This window comes from Wyeomyia smithii, chromosome 1, assembly GCF_029784165.1.
Source record: "Wyeomyia smithii strain HCP4-BCI-WySm-NY-G18 chromosome 1, ASM2978416v1, whole genome shotgun sequence".
NCBI classification, from domain to species: Eukaryota; Metazoa; Arthropoda; class Insecta; order Diptera; family Culicidae; genus Wyeomyia; species Wyeomyia smithii.
Window position 1 is genome coordinate 187,209,194 of NC_073694.1, and position 24,291 is coordinate 187,233,484.

At 36.8% G+C, this 24,291-nt stretch overlaps 1 protein-coding gene across 2 annotated transcripts in view; it reads left to right on the forward strand.

The window, feature by feature from the left end:
- Positions 1-19,758, forward strand: part of LOC129719321 (protein sidekick-2-like) — a 311,872-nt gene extending 292,114 nt beyond the window's left edge. For both annotated transcript variants that reach the window (XM_055670747.1, XM_055670745.1), the window contains 5 exons: positions 17,289-17,403; positions 17,897-18,103; positions 18,162-18,556; positions 18,611-18,753; positions 18,826-19,758. In XM_055670747.1, the coding sequence (XP_055526722.1) occupies positions 17,289-17,403; positions 17,897-18,103; positions 18,162-18,556; positions 18,611-18,753; positions 18,826-19,042 (1,077 nt within the window). In that variant the 3' untranslated portion in view covers positions 19,043-19,758. The remainder of the gene's footprint in view (positions 1-17,288; positions 17,404-17,896; positions 18,104-18,161; positions 18,557-18,610; positions 18,754-18,825) is intronic.
- The last annotated feature ends 4,533 nt before the right edge of the window (positions 19,759-24,291 follow it).

Below are 24,291 nucleotides of genomic sequence, written 5' to 3' on the forward strand. Positions count from 1 at the left end.
TTCCATTCAAGGCACGTCGACGGCAGTGAATAACCGGCACTTTGGGGTTCATACTACTTTTCGAACGACAAATAGGACACCGAAAGAGCTATCAGTAGTTTATTTATGACCTTTGGTTGACGAGAATGGGACTGTAGGTTTGAAGCAACTATGCCTTCGACTAGTGATTTTGGTGACTGGATTTAAAAGCAATCCAGTTGGAAAAGTTTCGAAATGTAGAATTAGTCTACACTTGAAATTGGTTTCGCGAAATGAACATTTGTATTATGTGATATTCAAACTTTACAAAAATACCTGTCATATTGAATAAATTCCCCAAAAGTTATTCCTTGATTTCCTATCTATGGTTTTCGTCGTTATTTAGATTAATCGACTTATAAAAAGAAGTGAAAAACTCTAGGTAGATTTTTGAAAAATGCATTATGCAAGATTGTTCAGTTCAGTAAGACCCACACATCCGCAGAGTTTCATTAAATTTCAAGATGATGCTGCCAGCAACCGAGTAAAAAACATGTGAAGACATTACTGATATTTTTTTCCTGACTTGTAATACATAAGCCCTCATACGTGCGGAAAAAAAAAGGACCGCGCGGATTCGAGTCTGTTGCTAGATTAGTTTTAACAATCAAATTCTACTAAAACCTAACCTACTGAAAGCCTGGAGAAAAACAATTTGCTTTTCCGATTTTTACCTCTTGGTTTTGAAAATTCTAAAGCTATTTTTTTTATTACCAACTAATTTCGCTGCCATGCGGTTATCGTTATTTCTTAGGCATAGTTCACAGTTCCAAGCGAAGTTAAAAATTTGACAAAGCGTGAATTTTCGCTTGTGAAATCTGTCGTGAAAACCCGTTTGTGGAACACGCAGGCATTTCACCAGCCTGCAGTTTACAGTTCAAGTAAAGCGAAATTCACGAGTTTACACGAGCGAAGTGAAAATTGGCTGTAACTGACAAAATAGAAACGCACGCAAGTTTTCGCTTGCTACTGCTTTTTTCACTAGCGTTTGCATGCGTGAAAAAAAAAAACCCACATGAAAAAGATGAGATCCACAAACTTCGATTTCGCTAGATCGAATTTGTTTACAGTTCCAAGCGAAGTGATATTTTTGCAGGTTGCATTTTTCACGAGCGTGAAAAAATGAAAATTTTGTATGAGATTTTCACTTCGCTTGGAACTCTAAACAGGGTTTTACACGGGAATCAAGGTGTCTAGTATCAGCACTTTATTCTGGTGAAGAATTTTTGGGAAAATAAACTGTTTCAAACTATACAGTAGAGATGTGAGCTTTAAGTTACTCCCTCTCTCTCCTTTCTCTCTCTTCTCTCTCCTTTCTCTCTCTTCTCTCTCTTCTCTCTCTCTTCTCTCTCTCTCTTCTCTCTCTCTCTCTCTTTTCCCCCTTCTTTCTCTCTCATTTCTCTTTTCTCTCTCCCTCCTCTCTCTTCTCTCTCTCTCTCCTTCTCTCTCCTCTCTCTCTCTCCTCTCTCTCTCCTCTCTCTCTCTCCTCTCTCTCCTCTCTCTCTCTCCTCTCTCTCACCTCTCTCTCTCCTCTCTCTTTCCTCTCTCTCTCTCCTCTCTCTCCTCTCTCTTTCCTCTCTCTTCTCTCTGTCTTTCTTTATCTCTTTCTCTCATCAATATTCTCAAAATTCACATTTTTTATCAAATCGAGGGTGATCCCTAGAAGGTATTTCCGATTACGCCAATTAAGGGCTTTAACCGATTTATAAAAATTACAATAATTATATAATAATAAAAATAAAAACACCATAATAAACTAACAAAAAATGTAAAGGAAAAGTGATGCAAATGGTAGAAATAATACAGGTGAAAATGAAAAAAAACAATAATGTGTGTGTGGAACCTTTCTAGATCCCACTGTCTGGCAGTGATATAGTGAAAAAAAGACAGTTGCAATTATATTTAAATTCTGCAACTATCTTAGTTTCGGGTTCTAGAAGGTGTTAGCTCTATCGACTTTCCAAAGACCCTTTACAGAATGACTGAGTACTTGCAGTACATTCCGGAGTAATTTTCCAATCGGTAAGCCCCGCCTCAAAATAATATTAGAATCTTACAGATTTTATTATTATTTTAAGACTTTCAATTCGTTTGATACATTTATATCAGAAGAATTGACCCGTATTTAATAGCATGTTTTATTTATTGACAAAAGAAGTGCCAAATAGTAAAATTAATAAATCTTACCATATATACGTACCAAAATATAACCTATGTATGTACCAAAATATTACCTAAAATGTGGTGACAAATTGTTAAACTTGTAAAAAATAATGTGTCAATCGGTCGCCTACGCAATTGCTACAATAAGAAAATAAAACTTAAAATAATAATGATAAATTAAAAAATATTAGCAAAAAAGACATTTATTTGCAATGCATTTGCTCCATTTACGGTGGAAACAGCAGCACTGTCTGTCCACTCGGACCTGCACACAAGCTTTCATGCAAGCCTTAAATTGAAAGGCAATTGTCCAATTGTCACTTTCTATGCATGTAACAAAAATATCACTTTCAAACTACCTCCTGCATGTTCACTATACTTATCTTTAGCCGCATCGTTTTAATGTTCACTTCCTTTATCACACGGGATTCGGTAGTCCCAATTGCACCACTAAAACTTACTAAATTTTTTTACGAGTCGATACAGGATTGACTCTACACTTCTCAAAGCAGTGTTCATCAATTCTTTTTTTCGTAATACCCTTTAAACACACTGGACTCTGAACGAAGCATTCCCAACTATGACTACAACACGAATTACACCCTCCACGTATTATAAATCACGACAAAACGCTACAACTTCGGACGCATTAAACGAAGACAAACCCGTTGCAGACGACCGTCGCTCCAATCCCATATGCTAATTCAGCTATTTTATCGAGTAATCTTCACGGCACTACGATACACATCAAGAAAAAGTTTCGCATCACACACAACATAACAAACATTCCTGAAGAAACTCACTTCACGATATTAAACAAATTTTCTTCCAAAAAATCGCACGAGCGAAAATTTTGATCAGGTGAAAATGAAAAAAACAACAATCACTCAAAAATGACGAAAATTGCAAAACTGACAAAAAACCAAAATTGAAGAAAGTAATAGAAATGATAAAGTGACAACATTTTTAAAAATAATAAAACAGATGAAAGTCATATTATTGACAAAAGCGACAAAAATAGTGACAATGATAGATATGACAATTATTTACGCGAATTTGAAGAATGCTGCTGCAGTGTTGCTGGTAAAATTTATGTAATAATAAGTTAGAGTCCCTTTTGGTGTTACCAGAGGTGCGATAAAGAGCCCAAGAAAACGAATTAAATCCACCAACGCATCGTGCTTTGTGATGTGGTAAAAGTTTGTAAATAGTTTCTAAAGCTCAAACTAACTCTAATGTTTCAATATAGGTATTTTGAAAGAGAACCTATAGAGAGCTATGATAACCGTAAAGCTTTGTACGCTGAACGAAAAACGGTACAACAAAAAGGCCAAGTTCGAAGGCCGAAACGTAGGACATAAAACCTAGTAGCGTTTTGATTAAAATGATAATAATGACAAAAGTGACAATGATTAAAATGTCAATCATGACTAAAATAATAAAAATTACATTGAAGATAAAACGACGAAAAACAACAAAGCAAAACAAAGCTTTGATGCTGCATTCCGATTCGAAACATGACCCTCTGTTTGACTATACACAGACAACGCAGCGAACTGTTCAGTTTACAGGACAAATCCGGGGCTAGCGACACAAACAGTCTCTCCCAAGCCGAAACTCGAACCTTCGACAACTGGCTTGTTAGGCCATCATCGTACCTTGAAATCAGCAGAAGAGGGTGGGACAAAAAACAGCACATTGTTGGTTTAACTCAGTTGTAAAAATAAAAACCCAAATTAATCCACCTAGCAGTGAGACCCATCATTTCTCGTTCCAACTTATTTGTTTAAATAGACTTACACGAACACAAACAAATTTTTCAGAAAAAAATACACCTCGATAATATTTGCTGGATTTATTCATCACTCTAAATAACAAATTTTTGGTAGACAACACTGTTTTTCGTTGTTCACGCTATTTTTTTGACTCCGTATTTATATAAAGTTTTTGGAAGATAAATAGGATTTTAACATTTAATTTTGTGTCAAACCGAACGAATAGTTCTAGCGCGCACAGAAATAGTGAAGTTTTTCGTGTGGGACACCTAGTGATCTGTAATATTGCATTTATTGTTGTGAACTTTCTGATGCTCTTGATAAACATCACAATGGCGAAGAATTGCGGGAAGTGCACAAAAGGAATTCGTGGGATCGAGATTATGACATGTGGAGGATATTGTGAGCAGAATTATCATTTCACTTGCTGTGGGCTGACCAGGCAGGCACACGAAACAATTTCGAGCTGTGCTATTTGGCTGTGTGAGGAATGCCGTAATATCGTCAATAATCGCACTCTGAAGGAGATTTTTTCCGTCTGCGACAATACCAGCGCGATGAATGATTTCAAACATCAGATAGGGGAAATGAAACAAAATATGATATCTCTTACCGAAACAATCAAATCTCTCAAAACATCAACTGTTGGCAAGCAATGGAAAAATATTAACATTCAGTGATTCTGAAAACCAGGAATGGCCTTCACTGAGCCAGCAATCTGTTGAGCCGCGTAAGCAAGGTCTGAAATGACGTCGTGTCGAACCTAATTCAATCGCTCGACCTGAATACAGCACTGCTTCCCAAGGTGCAGCTGAAATCAACATCGATGGATTATCTGCGCCGCTACTGCAAACTGATGCTGCACCACCACTATTTTCCCTTTATTTGTCTGGTCTGGAAAGGAACCTGCACTGATGCCTTCGACCTGGCCTAAATTTGAGCAAAGTATCTACTCACAAGAGCCGGCAGAACAAGAGTTTGACAGTCAAGAACGAAATTTCAGCAAAGCAGACTTCCATGAGTTAGGCCAACACCTATCGCAGATTGATTGGCCCCTCGTAACTGAGTGTATGAATCTGGACGAGGCAGTTGATTCTTCAACGTTCTTTTTCTCTGCTTGTTCCACTTCGGCGTCCTCCGAAGAAACCACTTTGGTCGACCCCTGACCTGCTTCTTAGAAAAAGACGCTGTTGTGCTGCGCTTAGATCCCACCGCAAAAACCGTACGTTATCCAATAAGGTATCCTTCCGAAACGCGAGTCGTTCCTACCGAAGCTTGAACTTTCAACTCTACCACGTTGCATCTACCGAGCTGAATCTTAAACGCAACCCAAAAAGGTTTTGGAATTTTATAAAATCAAAGCGCAAAGAGTCTGGGCTACCATCGTCTATATTTCTGGATCAGCTAGCACCGTGGCTGATAATTGCAACATATTTGCAACATTTTTCAGCTCAGTGTACGGAGTCAACGCTAGTGCTCTGGAACTCACACCTGCGGTACCTGTCAACGTAAATTTGCCCGAAATTACCTCTGAAATTATGCACAAGGCGATAAAAAAATTAAAAATGTCTATCCAACCGGGTCCGGACGGAATCGCAGCATGCGAATTGAAAAAATGTTTTTTTACAATTGAAGTCACCCCTGATGTACCTGTTCAATTTGTCGCTCAGAACCGCTACCTTCTCGACCAGTTGGAAAGCTTCCTATATGTTTCCGGTGCATAAAAAGGAAAACAAACGAGATGTACGCAACTATAGGGGTATTCCCTATCTCTGTGCCTGTTCTAAGTTACTCGAAATCATTGTATCGGAACACTTGTTTTACCAAACTAAAAGCTACATCTTCACAAACCAACACGGTTTTTTTTTTTTTTTGGACGAAGCGTCGCAACGAATCTGTTTGAATTTACATCCTACTGTATTCGTAAGATAGGAAAGGGACGACAAGTGGATGCCGTTTATACTGATCTTAAGGCGGCATTTGACAAGATGGACCATTCTATATTGCTAGCTAAACTGAGCAAAATCGGATGCTCTTCTGACTTCGTTGAATGGCTCCGGTAGTATCTATGTGAGAGAAAGTTGGCTGTAAAAATAGATGGATCGTCCTCATGCTCGTTAACCAATAGTTCGGGTGTGCCCCAAGTTAGTAACTTGGGTCCTCTTCTGTTTTCACTATTCATAAACGACGCAATTGCATATCTAGGAGATGGTTGTTGCCTTGTCTATGTCGACGATTTAAAGCTGTACATCACTGTCGACAGCATTGAAGATTGCCACAGGCTTTGCTTGATAAATTTTCAAAATGGTGCACAGCCAACGGTATGAAAATTAGTATATGGGTCATTCCATACAAAGTGTACATGCCACTTGGACACGACCATCACAGATTTTGTTCAAAGTTGGGAGAACTATTCATCTACTGTCACTTTGGAAAAATCCCAAATTTGGTGTCGATTGGAATGCAGCCATTTTTATTTTAAATTTGATAATTTCATCGTGTTCCTTGGAAAATTTTACATAAGAAACAACTATCATCCCGAGGTAATATGAGCCAATTTCGAGATATAACGTTTTTACGAAAAAAGTTGTAAACTTCGTAATTATTTTATTTTATGATTTATAGACGTAAGACACCCGAAAAATAGTGATAGGTGAATATTGAAGAAAATGAACCAAGGAATCCAGAAAAAATATTATTTGTGCCCGGAAGTGTTGCCAGATAGGTTACTTTTGGATTTTGAAACTAAATTTGCATTTTTCGGCCAATGTAGCTAATTTTATTTTAAATTGGATGATTTCATTGTGTTTCTCAGAAAATTTTACGTAAGAAACAATATGAGCCAATCTTGAGATATAACATTTTTACGAAAAATTGATTTCGAAATTCAGAACTATCGTATTCAAAATCCCTAAAAGTAATTCATTTCCATCGCTGTCCGATAGGCTGAAGACATCTTCCAAATAATGCCGAACCGACACGCGAAGTACATTTTTCGTTCTCTTGTCAATACAATACATTCTGAGACGACAGTTAAAAAAAGGCTGTACTTTTGGAATGCCTGGTTACAATCCGTATGGCAAATTTTGGGGGGTTTTACAAAAGTAGATGGTGTCAAGAATAATTATTTTTGCACTGCATAGTTATTAGACGCTCCATAATTGATTGATAAAATAGAGAGGCTGGCAACACAGCTAACTAGTAATATTTGCTCTGAAACCTCTCCGTTCAAGTTTTTTATTGTAATGCGATTTCTAGGGGCAAATTCGTTGTAAAGTGTGAAGACGTATCCTGTGATGCTTGTTCACGCGAGAAAAGTGGAGATTTAGTGATTTAGACAATGCAAAAGATAAATTTATCAAGGTTTAATGACAATAAATAAATTAATAACAATAAATTAATGACTATAAATATGACAGAAATATGACAAAAAATGTTTTGTTTTTTGATGCAGCAAAATACCTGAAAAAATTGAAAATGACATAAATACAAAAAAAACAAAATCATTTAAACGAACAAAAATGGCACATATGAAAGAGACCACACTTTAAAAATTAAAAAAAAAACAGAAATGATAAAAATGACAAAAACTACAAAAATCACACTATAGTCAAAAATACATATAGGACTGTGATAAGTGCTGATAAAAACTGATATAATCAAGTCACAAAAAATGTCAAAGAATGACAAAAAACGTAAACGATCAAACTGTCGAAAGCGAGAAACAATAACAAAAATGATAAAAACGCAGTGTAAAAGACTATAAAATGCCGAAAATCACAAAAAATCACTAAACATTGATATGAATGCCAGTAAGGTATAAATGAAACAAATATCGAAAGTTGCAGAAAATTACATATAAGTACCTACATCAGACTCGATTAAGTATAGACTTGATTATGTACAGACTCGATAATATATGATTTCTAGACTCGGAATTTTTTTCTGGTTTAAATATGACTATCTACTTATCTAAAGCTGAAACGTTGTAAGAAAACGTCCATGAAAAACGTAACGCTTTTAGAGGAATGGAGGAGGTCGTCTATCTGACAAAGAGTTGCAACTCATGCAAAAAATTTTGAGGATTTATTCAAAAGCAGAGGATGTCAAGAGAAATAGGTGTTGCTGTTAATTTTGAAAAAATCAAAATAAAATTTAAAATATTTAAAAAGAAATAAAAAAATAGGTAGAAAACTTTTGAAACTAGGAGAGAGGCAAAAATTGAGAAATATTTAATTTAACTAAACAAACACTTAAGGTTAACAATTTACAAATCAATATAAACTGACTATACTTTATATACGTTTGACTGCAAAAAACACGATATTTTTTTGTAAGAAATGTATCTTTTGAGGGAATGAAGCAAAGATAAAATAGGGTGAAAAATAGGGCTTTCAAGACATATAGATATGTCTATAGATTTTACCTTCGTGTGATGATATGTTTTGAAATAAATAAGTTGGTTTATGTTTTGTATGACTTTTTTCCAACTTTATTCCCAATATTTTAAACATTTTTGTAACAAATGAGCTTGTTCATGTAAATCGGTTATAATTTGGCTTAAAATAGATTGTAGTTATCCACCAGAATCGTAGACTTCAAATCATTTAGGTAAATTCCGAATCATTCAAATCAACTTCAAATCATTTCTCAGTAAAAATATTATCGATTTTCATAAACAACGCCTAGTGTATTCGACACCAGATGTACTTTGCAAATTTTACAGCAATTAAAGCTCATTTTTTGCTTAACGTATTTTTCGATAACACAGTGCAACAAAAATTGATTTTTTTTTCTGGCTTGGCTTCTGTATATAATTTTTTTGTGTATTTTTATGCAAAACTAAATTTCTCCGAGTTTGAACATATTTCAACTTAAGGGGCTTAAGGTTGGACACCTACCATTCGATTTCTGAGACTTTTTTGTTCAAGATAAGATATTATTCGACTACCACTTTAGGATATTAGCAAATTACCATTTATGCTCAGAAATAATCGATATTATTTTGCTTTGTGAAATATACTAGAATATGTCAAAACCTTTTTCGTAGAATCACCGTTTTGAGCTCAGTTTTTGTCCGATTTGAGATCTGTTTTTTTTTTCAAAATATGGGTAAAAAGATGCTAATATGTGGACGAACTCTTAGAATTTTGATATTTGGTCTTAAAACAAAATGGCGTCGAAAAAACATAAAAAATTATCGGTTTCTCAAAAATTCAGAATGGCGCCATTGTTGCCCCTTAAGTTGAAATATGTTCAAACTCCGGGAAATTTATTTTCGCATCAAACTTCATCGAAAAATCATACATAGAAGCCAAGGCAAAAAAATTGTCTGTGTAATAATATAAGTTTTGAATCGCTTCACTGAGTGTTGCAACACCCAATTTAAATATCACAGCACTCCGAAAAGTTTATCATCACCTACTATGGTCAAATTTATGTAACTCTATCCCGAATACCGATAACCTAGAGAGATGTGGTCTACAGAAAAGTTGTTCAGGAACTTGTGATGGCTTTTATATGATGCGAAGTTTGTTCGAAATTTGACTAGAACTTATTCACCTCGTATATCCGACCATTTAGAAAGTTGTCGTCTTCAGCAAAGTTGTTCAGAGGGTCATGAGATTGTTTTTGATACACAGTTTGTGTGAACTTTGCTGAAGACCACAGTTTTCTAGGAGGATGGAATCGTAATATAGGTAAGTCAGGATAAAAATACGAAGAATTGCGTGCACACCACCATCACATAGTGGTGGGATTCCGTACTTCACCTGACATTCTGAACAACGTCGCTGAAAACCGCAGCTTTCTTAAAAGTTAGAATCACCGGATAACTTGAGGTCAAAATATGAATAATTGCGTTCACACTAATGCCACGTAGCGACAGGATTCTGTACTAAACTGCTCATCAATCAGAAGCCCCCGACCTTCTGAACAAATTTGCTGAAGACCGTAACTTTCCTGTTATAAATTTAATCGGCAATCACGTCATGATTCATCAGGCAATTAAAAAACTCTTCCTTTGAAGTAGCGATTGCCTGAAAGCTTGCTGACAATTTTTCGCTGCTAAATGGCCCCGCTAGGAGAATTATTTCGTGTTTTTTATTATATTTTTCATATCTCAGAAAAGTGATAAAACCGAAATGCTTTGCGTGATGAATTCGAAAGTGATAAAAACGAAACGTGAAAATAATGAACCGTGATAAGGCTTCACTGTATTACAAAATGGATTAAAATTTAAAAGTGAATAAAATGATAGAAACGATAAATGACGAAAATCACACAAATAACGATGATAAGATGATAAAAGCAACAAAATTTGACAAAAATAACGAACTTGACCAGATGAAGTAGAATCCTCGAAAACTCACTTAAAAGCTCTAAATTTGGTATTATAGTCGGGCATCTGTACTAGAAAACTTATGTAATTCAATCACCTACCTCAGAAAACATAATCCGCACATCGTTCTATACGGCTACAACGAGACTCGTTCAGCAGCCAACCAAAGTTTCTTTCATTACTAGCGGACCACTTTTTATTTTGATCACTAAACAAAATAACTCACTACACTAAGAATACTTTGATCTTTGAAATGTTCACCTCAAATTTCCTAAAACAAGCTTGAATTAGCAGAAATATATGAGATGAATTTCTACAATCCCTAAATTTCAACTGTATGTATTCTCATCTGTTTTCACTTAGTTGAAGAAAATCAAAAGTTGCCAAATCAGTTTCTGTTATTACTAAAAAATTATACTGAAAATGTTGAATTATTCCAACATAATTGACATAAATCGAGAGCACTGCAATGGTTACCTAGGTTACCAATTTTGCACGTAAACAACTACAGCGGATATCTAGGTAACCTACTACAAAAGGCTGCGGCTACGTTCATTCATGCACATTATCATTCATTCGTGATTAACAGTGTGATGAATATAAAGGCGTCATGAGATGAATAATTGAGCAGTGATTCAAGTTTTGAGATGGATATGGAAGCGTTGTGAAAAATGGTTTGTTTTACAAAATTCAGGATAAATCTATAATAATCTATAATAAGATAAGCAGCAATCTTATGCAAAAACCTGCCGAAGAAAACACCTGACGAAGACGTTCGATATCCTATATATTTTTATTTTAAACTAGCTGACCCGGCAAACTTCGTCCCGCCTATTTTTGTGTTTAATTTAATAATTTTGAACATTCCAAATCCATTGATTTCTTGCGATTTGTTTATTTCGTTCGAAATGATTGGTTTTATCGGAATGACAACAACCTCGACTTTAGCCATTAGTACATCCCCTGTATTCCGGAAATACTCATATTGGGTGGTATTCAGTTATTTTCGTTTTTTTGCGGTCATCTTTGAATTAAAAATGATGTCCAGGGTCAATGCTTGGGTTCTATACATTATTTCGATTACGGAAATATTTATATGTAGTAGTATTCGGCTGTTTCCCATAAGTTGCCATCTTACATTTCAAAATGGTGTCTGAGGTCAATTTTTAGCTCCTTGCATCATTCTGGTTAAAGAAGCACTCATAATGGGTGGTATTTGGTCACTTTAAGCTATTTTTCAGTAACCGGAAATCACCATCTTGGATTTTAAAATGGCATTTGGAGACAATTTCTGGCCCCGGAGCGTCATTCTGGTTTAAGAAACACCCATAATAAGTGTTATTTGGTCTTTTTCGGCTGTTTCCCAGAAACTGAAAGTCACCATCTTAGAATTCAAAATGGTGTCTGTGGTCGATTCTAGCTCCTGTGTATCATTCCGGTTCCGTAGAATCTCATGTTGGATGGAAATCGGCCATTTTTGGCTGTTTTTCAGAAACCGTAAGTCGCCATCTTGTATTTCAAAATGGTATGTATTTGGAGACATGCCAGAAGAAGGAAGGATGTCGAACCATTATGGACATGTTTGTTACTCCTAAAAACATTCACCTGTCAAATTTGGTTGTATTTGCTTGATTGGTTCTCCAGCTGTGCGAAATTTGTGTTTCATTTGTATAGGACCCCTCCCTTATAGACGAGGGAGGGGTATCAAACCATTGTGGATATATTTGTTACCCCTAAAAACATTCACCTGCTAAATTTGGTTCCATTTAGTAGGTTAGTTCTCAAGATGTGCAGAAATTTGTTTTTCATTTGTTTGGAACCCCTCCCTCACATAAGAGGGAGGGGTGTCGAACCATTCTGGACATATTTGTTACCTCTGAAAACATTTACATGCCAAATTTGGTTCTATTTGGTAGATTGGCTCTCGAGATGTGCGAAACTTGTGTTTCATTTGTATGGGACCCCTCCCTTCCAGAAATGGGAAGGGTGTCGAACCAATATGGACATATTTGTCACTCCTTAAACCATCCACATGCCAAATTTGGTTCAATTTTTTTAGTTAGTTTTCGAGATGTGCATGAATTTGTGTTTCATTTGTATGGGACCCCTCCCTTACAGACAAGGGAGGGGTCTCAAACTATCTTAGTCACCTTTCTCGGTCCCTAAAACCCCTATATACAAAATTTCACGCCGATCGGTTCAGTAGTTTCCAAGCCTATATGAATCAGACAGACAGACAGACAGACAGACAGAGCTGCATTTTTATATGTTTAGATTTTTTGATTCGTTAATATCACTAAAATATTATTTTATAGTTTTTGATTCGTTAATATCACTAGAAATATGAAAAATCATCCATGAATAACCATGCGTCTCCTCCAAAGAACAAGTCTGTGAAAGTGAATACAGCAATGCAAACATTTTCAATGGAGACGCGTTCTTTTACGAATTACGCCTCTACTGTTGATGGATGATTTCTAAAACATTTAGAACTCGCACAATAGAAAATATAAACCTCCCCTAAAATTTGATTTGAAAGGCAATTGACACAAAAATCCAAAATCGGTTAAACGGTTTAGTCAGATTTTTATGATTGAAAATTAAAAAAAAAAAAGATTTATAAGAGTACGAATAACTACAGCGATTTTGAGCATGGTCAGAGCAAAACACTGACAAAAATTAACAAAAGTGACAAAAACACTAAAAGCGACGATGACAGTTTGTCACCCAATGTTGCTGATTATCACGTTGAAGCTTCATTCGCTCTATATTCTGTTCGCAGCAGCCTCATAAGCACCATAAGGGAGAGGTTCTCCTCTCGTGTGCGAGAGTACGCCTGCTATGAGTGAGCGCTAGAATGTTTTCATTCTCCGTTCTACTTACATTCTCTCATTCTTCGCCAAGTGCTTCTTTCGGCAAACCGAATAATTACAACTCACCCGTTTGTTCGCTACTACGTGAAGCGTGGTCGCTTCGAATGCTCGCTTGCAAGCCGAAGACTTCACGAAGAGTGCTAATTCCCACTCCCTGCGAATGCTCCCTATGAAGCGATAAACTCGAGCACGATGCGCTAGTGGCTTCCTGGAACAAAGCCGTGTAAATGAATGGCTATATCGCTTGCGCAATGTAGAGAATATAGGTATGAGCCGTTGCGGAACAGAGTGGTCTATAAACAATTTTTTTCGAGAAAAAGTTTTTCGCATAAACCGCATCTACCCAAAATACTGAACTTAGGACATGATGGAAATTTAAAAAAATCAAACTTTAAAGCTTATTTAAACCAAGTTGAAATTTCGTTCGTAACAGAATGACCATTTTGTTTCGGAACAGAGTGGTCTACGTACATTGATCGATGTTATACCACAGAGAACAGACGTTCACCTTATTTTCAAAAGATGTGTAAAAACTTGCAACCGTCATTTAACAGTAAGTGGTAATGCTCCCGCTACGTGGCGCTCGCATCACTTAAAAATCAAGCACAGATATCGATAAAATATCGATACAGCAATATTTATGCAGTGCAACTGGGGCACCACAAAACAGATGTCATTAGTGTATTAGTGTATTTGGATTCAAATTTTTACACACGATTTTCAAATTTCGTTATATGAACATAAATGTCTGTTCTCTGTGGTTATACCATCACGTGCAAGGGCGGATTAAGGCAAAGACGAAGCAGGCGGTCGCCTGCTCGTCAACCATTGGAGGGCGCCAAATGTGAGAGCGAAAATATTAAAAACCAAAATTCAAACCAAAAACCTAGTTTGAATGTTCGGCAAATTAAGTTGGTTATTTTTTAAGGATAGCTTATCGAGTCAATAAAAAACGCTCTCAATTGTTCAATAAGTGCGAAATTTGTTACGGAAAGTTGCGTCCGAATTTTGGCCCAGTTCGGTCGAGAATCGGAACAAGCTCGTTCCAGTCTGTTTAATATCCGGTGCGAATGGCTCCGTTCCTGTCCGCACAAAGTCTGAGAACGAAAATTGTACATTTTTTCGAGCAAGCGTTATTTTAATGAAAATAAATCATCAAGTCTATTATGCATGTTAGAACAGTTTGATTGAATTAAAACAATGCAAAATGAGTTTTTCAGTGAAATATTACTTGACTTCTTAAACTGACCTCAACTTGACTTCTTCTTTTGTCAAGTTTAAAGTGGCACGTTGTTTTTGAACCACTGAATAAGTACTTTTGATTTTTTTTTGAAACATTGATTATAAATCAAATGAAAATTTATTTTTTTTATACAATTCAGGTCGGACTTGATTATTCAGAATGTCAAAATAAATCATTCCGGATAATCGAATCACAGTAAAAATATTCGAATTTGCGATTAACGAACATAAAATAAATATTTTCTTTTTTTTATTTCACTTGTATGATGCAGTGGTGTAGCCAGAAATTATTTCTAAGGCAAAAAGGGGTAAAATCTTAAGAAACAATATAATAAATTGAGCATTGATTATTTTCACTTAATTCGAACATGTCCCAAAAATGCCAGAAATGACACAAATGATAACATATATTCCAGAAGGGATGGTAAAGGTAAGATTTCGAAATAAAAATTAAAAACCAACAGCAAAAAAATTAAATTTTTATTATATGTTTTACACAATAGCACTTGGGGGAAAACGCCAATTGTCAACAGGCGCTAAGTTCTAGTGATGTTCAAAATTGATAACAGCCAATGTCATGTTAGTATGAGCTTGTTGGCGTTCTAGAAAATTACGAAATTTTAGACTGTCGTAATTTGGCATTATGAGATTTCTGTCTTGCTTGTTTATTGACGCCTATTTTTTCAAACAAACATTACATATTTTGTCTTTTCAACCACAGTATAACTGAAAAAATCAAAAAGACTAAAATAAAAACATAATTTACGCTTTTATAAATTATTAGGATATATTTAATAAAGCTCAATTGATTAGCTTTCTAAACTTTACTGCCGCGCATTTGCATTTAAACTAAAATTGAGTTAATCGGAAAAAATGGTAGCTAACTATGCATAGTCTCGTAACAATAGATGGACTCAACAACTTTGTTCTGAAAAACTTCGGGAAAACATCCAAACATATTGTCCCATCTCATAAGATGCAATGGTATGAAATCATATAAAAACGAGTTTTACTCGGCTTGCTGGAAATGCAAATGGGACTGACATGCTATGCGCGGCAGTATGGCGAAGCTTAAAAATGTGAAAACTTTGGTCAAATAAAATATTACTTTCTAGCACGCTGTTCCTCGATTGGTTACATTTTTATTTTGGTTACTTGCAAACCACTCTAATGAAAAACAAGTTTAAGATACCTAATGTACATTAAAATAATTTACATCTGGTTTGCAACGATTTTTGCAAATGACCAGAAGCCAATTTTGGAATATTTCATTATAAGCCCTCGGTTGCTCAAAAAAGTCCCAGAAAGTCAGTTCTTGGCCAAAAATATTCTCTCGGGATAACACTAGTTCTCGACGTTTTGAGTATTTTTAAGACATTTGGAATCGAAAAAAAAAAGGATTTTTGAATTAACGCTGTTTTTTTTTTAATTAATGCGTTTTTTTACGTGGATTTTCGATTTACCGCGGTTGTTCTTACGCGATATCGCGCTAATTAAAAAAAAAACTTCACGGGTTTTCCAATTAACGCGGATTTGGAACCAAAAACTTTTGAGTATTTATTGAGTAAAAGACTTAATAAAAAAAATCTCCGCCCTCTGAAAGATCAGAAATAACCGCCTAAGAGGACAATTTTAAATACTAGTCGTCGAGCGTCTCGGTTTCTTTTTCTAAAACCATTCTTGGTGGGTAACTTTACGCGGATTTGTGAATTACGCGGGTTTATTACACAGTTTTTTTTTTCGAGGTGTTTCCCCCGCGTAAAATAACTGACTGTAAACAAAAAAACGAAGGGGGGCGCCAAATTAAGTTTTCTCCTGCAGCTCAAATCAGTTTTCGTCTGCCCCTGATCGTGTGACGTGTGACATGTAATAGGTAGCAGATGCAATGTAGTGCAATATATCACATGTGATTTATAACATGTTGCATATGATATAACACCATGTAACGCGTAAAATGTGAAACAACATGTGCTCCGTTTTTCGGGAAGATGAGATGTGCGAGGGTATGCGCAAAATTTTACGAACGTTCTTGCATGAGTTTTAGCGTAATTTCGTTTATTTCGGAAATATTGAATTTATTTCTGAAAGACCATGAATTTTAAATTCATAAACCATAAACCATCCCCATATAAACGAACGAACTTTCGAAGTCTGAATCAATCAAGCAACGGTGTTCGCTTCCATTGATTTCTTTTACTTCTTCCCTCGCATCCAAAAATTTTTGCTTCAGATCTCCTCTTCCACTCGGCGGGCTCATTGCTACGGCCAGTTGCATTCACTACGAATTTTAACTAAGCTTCAACATGAACGCTCGTCGATTCCACTCCTTGCAGACGATGGCTTCGCTTCGGGAAGAGTGAACGCCAACGAGCAAAACGGAATAGCAGAGAACACGAACACTCTCTGCTTACAAACAGCATGCGGTGATTCAAACCGAAGGCATTGTTCGGTTCGCTCAAGAACAGATACAAAGAGAGTTTTTTCCAAACAAGCATGGCCAAGATGAGTGCTTATGAATGGTATGAGGCGAATATCAGCAACAATGGTCACCAGTGAATAAAAGGACCGTATCCTAACAGAAATAAATAAGACAAAAATGATTAGAAGATAAACAGTATTTACGAGAATAGCAGAAACATTTAGAAATTATTCATTACATTATTAGCATTTCGAACAAATAATTTGACAGGCAACATTATGCATGACAAAACTAAAAATCGAAAAACTCACCCAGTTTTCCGAATTTGATTATTATCAATGTTTTCATTCTCCTACCATGAGAAATTCATTCAAGTTATTAATCGGACTGATTTGCATAAACCCCAAATCTATCTATTTATTATGCATATTTCAACGTCACTCTACTTCTCATTCCAGAGCCACGAGATCCACAATCTCGAAACGTACACTCAGTATCTGGTTTCAATACAGGTATTCAATCCGGAAGGGTTGGGCCCCCCGACGACGGTTCTGGTCATGACGGACGAAGGAGGTAAGCAGCTGTAATCTAAATCCTAATCAGCATAGCGCCGGGTGCCAGTAAGACTCAAATTGCTTTTCCCCATCTTCCGGCACTCCGTCTTGATTGCGATTTGTTATTTAGTTGATTTATATTCCTGAGAGACTCCATCACAAATTCTATTTTCCCCTTCCGACGATACAAATGGGTGAATATTAATTACCTGATAAAATCCGTTCATCATTGATGACTACCTCTCTTCCCTTCGTTACCCTTATTCTAGTAATAGTAAAATTGTCAAAAGTAGTCTTCCCCATCGTGCAAATTATTCCTTTCCACTTCCGCCGTTCTAGGGAACGCAAAAACACCGGTAATTATTTACATTTGCATAGATAAGGCGAATCAGCCTTTCCCGCCTGTTTAACTCAAATGTTTCACACCTCAGATCCGGGATTCATTAAAATTCATAACCTCAAAGTGGGCTTATTAATGTCCTGACGTTCGTCTTTCTCCCCCGGTTTTCCAGTTCCCAGTAGGCCTCGAAATCTGAGCATCCTGGAGGTGACGTCAACAACGATTCGTATCAGCTGGCAGGAACCGGAACGTAAAAACGGCGTAATCCACGGCTATCGGGTTTATTACGTGTACCAGAACCAAACGCTGCTGCATTTGCCTATCCTAAAAAGTGACGCCATGCATAACGCGGTTTATTATTACACTCTATCCAGCTTAAGTGAGTAATTGGGTGAAGGTTGAGAGATTTTAGTATATTTATTCGGTTTCGCTTTCAGAACCTTTCACCGACTATCGCATCATAGTGGCCGCTTTCAGTTTGAAGTACGACGGAGAACCGTCGGAGGTCTCCGTCCGGACGGACATTGCCGGCCCAAGCGCCCCGCGTTTCGTCAATCTGACCTGCTACTCAGAGGATGCACTTTTCCTTGCTTGGCGAATTCCGCAGCATTTTTACAACTCCGTCAATCACTACATCGTTAGCTATCGGAACATGGACTACACACGGTCCCGAGAAATTCGCATTTCGGCGAACGCTTCCATCGTGGAGACGTCGGTCGTCCTGCAGAACCTTACCATCGATGGGAACTACGAGTTGAAGGTTCGAGCGGCGTCCATTAGCGTCGTTAATCCGAACAAAGTCATTCTCGGTCCGTACTCGGAGACAAAAAAGGCAAGTCTACTGATTGGGATTAGAATAGAATACTGACCTATTTTTCACAAACAGATAATGCTCCACGCTAACTGCGACCAGCAGCAGTCACCTTCTCTGTACCATCACTACGCCGACTACGATCTGATAGTTCTGGCCGGAGCTGTCATCTGCTGCTTCGGTCTTCTGCTGATCGTTCTAGCGATCGTCCTTTGGAAGTACGCAAGCTCCTCAAACCGACTCAAATTTTCCCTTCTTCTAAAATATCCCTTCTCTCTTTCTCCCCACAGGAAATGTTTCACCACAAGCTACACCAACGAATCGGACCCGACGCAAAGCGATCTCAAACAATCACAGCAGCAGCAGCTGCAGCTACAACAGCAACAGCAAACGCAAATCGACTGGAAGGCGACCTGCGACACCAACGGTATCATTCAGACAACCGTTCCGGTGACGAAGATTCTGCAAAACGGTAACCATCGCCATCTGACGATCGACGGGGACTGATAAAGGGCCACCAGAGGCAGCGCCGGTGTCGGCATGCCAACCACCGACGGTGCCGAATGGTGGCCACTAGAGCAGCTTTCACTGCAGCAGCAACTTCCGCCCGATGTTGCGTCCCACTCGATGACGACGATGACGACGACGGGGGCGGCTATGATGCGAACCCAACAGACCGGTAATACCGTGCTGTTGCTTCACGTTCCCGACCTGGAAGTGATGATCAATCCAGAGGCTTGAGCAGCGTGAGCTTTCGTTTTGTTTTTTTTTATTTCTTTTTCTCTTATCTGCTTGTGTTGTTAATTTCGTCGTAATTGTCGTCCTGTCGTTGTTCTGTACAGATAGTGAGTTAATTGACGCCATTCGATACAACGACGGACGATTCGCAAGGTGGCGCAGAGGTGTGATTAGGCTTTACTGCTTGAAGGTGGAAGATAGGGTAGGCATATTTTAGAGACAAGCAGTGTGAGATAAGAAAGGAGATGAAGTGAAAAAAAAAACCTGCCGATGATAATGGTGGGAGGATATTGCCAATACTTTTTTTTTTAAATGTTAATGAAAGCGTCAGCGCGGAAATCATAACGGATTCAAGGAGGAATACCAGAGCGACACGATAGAAGATGTGTGATATTTTTATACATATTTTCCAGTGGATGTTAGAGAGAAATTCAGGCTGACGGGCTGCTAGTGTAATAAGTGAAAAATAAATTTTAGACCGATGAGATGCTGGTGTTTTATTTCTGCTTCGCAGCTGAAACTAGAATATCACAGCCGAATGGATAAATAAAGCCCTTCTATACACTTCTCCTGAGATCTGGCAGCACTTTCCCTTACGTATCTTTGAAGTGGTTTTTGTGCTATTTCTCTTGTTTTCTTGGTAATGGTTCCACGATGAATTGTTCGTGCAAGGGCGAATTCGTAGGAGTTAAGCAGGTTGACCTTCTCGGCGCATGTAATGAGGTATTTTTCTCGAAAATACTCTTTCGGCTGGAGTTGAGCTCAGACCAATTGGGATGGTGGAGAATAACAATCACCGAACATCACTGCTGGCAATTCCGGCAGTTCTGCTTTGCTTCGATGAGATACATAAAGATTTAAACTTGGCGTACGAAAAGTTTTTTTTAAATGTCTTTAAAACTACATGCGAATATGATTTAACCAAGAAGTTAATTAAATAAATCAATATTTATTCCTACTAATGACATCAACCGATTTGTCAATTTTTAAAAAGTGGCTGTGAGATATTGTTGGCACTCTAGAGAGGAACATAACTAAAGAAAATATAAAGAAATTCACGAAGAAGGGAAATTGAGTATTTTGTACTCAGAATTAGTGATCGTGCACATAAAACCGAAAAGTTTAGGCGTGGACTGTTTCTCCCCAGCCATTGACATCCCTATTCCGAATGACAGTGAATGACAATCATCTCATGCCATGGGCCCAAACACGTTTGTGCCCGCTGTCAGCATCAGCAGTCAGAATGAAAAGTGACGGTGATGTGCTACCTCGTCCACACGTACATTGAGATGATAGTCCTTGAAACTTTTGACATCGGTTGGGGAAAGCTTTTTCGGTGAGTTTTAAGTCGGTATCCGACTGTACTCAATGAAGATAGGAATTTTGTTTGTTCAGCAAAGTTTCAGATTTTTGCACGTTCTGAACCTTCGCCGAATAAGCCATTCCTCTATCTCTTAACATAAAATAGTTAGTATTTTTGATATATGAAAATCTACTGTAACATATGATCGCCGTACTATAATATGGGTAGATTGGGACAAATGAAACCTACAGGAGCTTATAATACTTCAGCTTAACTTCAAGGAAAAGTATCAACATCATGATTCCACTTGTCCTTTTTTGAACCTATACGTTCTTGAAGTTATCAAAAAAGCTAAAATACGATATAACTTTGTAAGGAAAAATCTTGGGGATAAATAGACTGTGGTAAAAATGTGGGTATTATGTGCCCTAAGAATTCCTCCAAACAACACGTACATGTAAACTGCAACTAACAAAAGTTAAGTACAAAAAACTATCTTTTAAGTAAGTTCCATGTAATATATATATATATATATATATATATATATATATATATATATATATATATATATATATATATATATATATATATATATATATATATATATATATATATATATATATATATATATATATATATATATATATATATATATATATATATATATATATATATATATATATATATATATATATATATATATATATATATATATATATATATATATATATATATATATATATATATATATATATATATATATATAAGTAATGCTCGAATGGTTACGAGTATTATAAAAAAAATATTTATTCAGGTTTAAGACCGATTACAATAGAACGCACGCTTAAGACTAACTCGATATTCCTATCGCTAAACCTTTTATTAACTAAATCTACCTAGTCAGCACAACCAATATCGTTCGATGGGTCCTCCACGTTGGTACTCGTTGGTCGTGTCTACGTTGCCTTCCTGGGTTGTTGCTACGCTGGATTATTCCTGGCTCATCATTTCTACGGTGCATCGATCGTTGCGTCCGATCGATGGGGCAAGTTGGCGTTGGTCGTCTCGATGTAGTTACCCTGGCTGTTGCTACGCTGGTTTCTCCTGGCTCATCAATTCCCTGGCGCATCGGTTGCTGTGGTCGATCGATGCGGCGTGTTGGCATGGTCGGCTGGGCTCGTCTTTTCATAACGCCTCCCCCCATAAGTATCAAGCGTCCTCGTTTGATGTTTAAGGACCTCGGATAATGGCGTCATGGTGTGGACTCCATTGCTTCCGTGCTTAGGCGTATCTTCATTTGTCTTAGCCGTCCCGTCTATTTCTCCTATATGTTTGGGGGTAAGAAGTTCTGGTAGTTTGGTGTGATTTTCCTTGCTCACCCTCGCATGTATTTTTCTGTAGAAAAATGCAGTGAAGAAACAAAAAAAGGTTAGTGCGAGGAGGATGACACCTCCATATGTTACCCGTTTTTGTGTATGGTTTAGAGATATTTGAATCTCGCTGAGTTCTTCTAGGTTCAGGATCCGAAGCATAAAGTTTTCTTCGTCATCTTTTGAGTAAGATGTGTTTTGTAGAGGTTTGCTGTAGATTGGAACCAGATACTCGTCTTGTTGAACTACGTCAAGCCTTCCAGAGAATGTAAGGTTGCGAATTCTAATGGTACAGTTTTCGGTTTCTACAATGGTGGCATCCCGTACCATCTTCGAGTTTCCACAAGAGTCTCTTACTTCAGTGTTTTCGGAGGTATCGATCAGGATAACGCCTTTTACAATTTCATTGACTTGGAATGCTTGTTTCGTCTTTACAAGCGGGCATGTTGGTGTTTGATGGGTTAAAATTTTGTAGATACATTCGTCTTCCACCAAGTTGTTACCCTCGCATATGTCGCATTTTGATGTTCGGGAGTAAATTAGATCGCCATGCTTAGTAACCAGGTTGATATGAGTGTCGATTCGTGTTTCGTTGATTTTCAAGGTATGAAGTTCCAAAAGGTCGTACGTCTTCTCGTCTAGAATTGGTGTCTTGATGAGTATAACTGCTTGTCCTTTGCTGATGCCGATACTAGCTGTGCTATACTGAAAAATTTCGTCTAAATAATTCAATTTAAGGTTTTGGTTTACAAGTTTATCGAAAATGTACATTTTCTCTTCTACTGAAAGAATATTTTTGTTTAACAAGCCTATTCTAGAAAATTCTATCTGTTCCTCGATGTTCTCTAAAATATGAATAATTTTATCTGTATTCCAAATAAGGTTAATAAATTCTAAATCTGATCTCAAGCCTTGTACTGAATTATATTCTTTTGATATTTTGGAGCTGATTTTTCCAAGTGCATCTGTAATGTTGTTGATTTTGTCTTTAAAAAGTTCATTGATTTGAATTTGTCGGACTTGGTTGCGGACTAATTTGTTTTCTTGTGTTTGCAATTCTCCTAAGCTTTTATGTATGATTTCGAGATCATCATTATCTGGATTCCCTGCAATGATTTTAATAGCCGTTCCTAGTGCATTTATTAGTGCTCTTTTTGTTCTGTGTGTATTTAAACTCCTAAGTTTTCCGTTGGCTACTTTAATTTTTTCTACAAGAGTTTGTTCTAAGTGTTCAATTGTTTTGAATGACTGGGTAATTTTTTCTATATATTTTACGTTGTCTTCTAGCGACCTAAGATTGATTTTGTGTAATGTCCTGTCATATCCAGTTTTGATCCTTGCTGTTTTGATTTTGAATGCAACCAGTCCATTGCTGTTGGGAATTTCTTTGTATGTGGTAGCATTAATTGTGTGGATGAAAATTATTCTGAAAGGAAAAAGGGATGGTTTAAATGTTTAGTTTTTTTTTTTTTATTATTATTTTGTTAGTTTTTAATTCGGTTTTTATGGATTTTAATATCGTTTGCATCAGTAAAAGTGAATTCATCATTGGATTTAACAGTTGCAGTTTTATAAAGGTTTTGATCTTTGGTTTGTCTTTGACCAATTTTTATGTATTTTTTATCATTTATATTTAAAGTTTTTGGTGTTTCATTTTTATCAAATTTATTCTCGTGTGCTTCCTTTCGCTTATTGAGTTCAACTCTTATCGCGGATTGAATTTTATCAAAATTTCTTGCGATTTCCTCGCTATTTGTAATATTTGTTTTGTTAAAGACTACATCGCGTGGTTTTTGATTAATTGCCGAATGAAAAGTATTGTTGTAAATGTCGGTTAAAATATTCATTATTTCGTTTAATGCCAAATCTTTGTACTTCGCGTGTAAAGTTCTGTACAGCTCAATCAATGTTGAGTGAAACCTTTCAACAATGCCATTCGATTCGGAGGAACTAGCGTGATGAACGACTATTCCTAAATCGTTTAGGAATCCGATAAAATCAATAGATTTAAAGGAAGGTTCCTGATCGCACACAATCGTTACAGGTCTTCCAAACTGTCTAATGTGATCCGTTATTGCTTTTTTCATGTCAATAATGGTTCTTGTTTCGAGTGCAATTATATTCGCGAATCTGGAAAATGAATCAACGATTGTGAGCCATTTATGACCTTTCATGAAAAAGACGTCGATATGGATTCTGTCAAAAACAGTTTCACCAAAGGTACTTCTTTGTATCAGTTTTGGAGGTTTTCTGTCATATTTGCTACGTTTGCAAATATCACAGGATGTGATAAAAATTTTCAGCTTCCTTTCAAGCTCGGGAAAGAAGTATTTTTGGAGAATCTG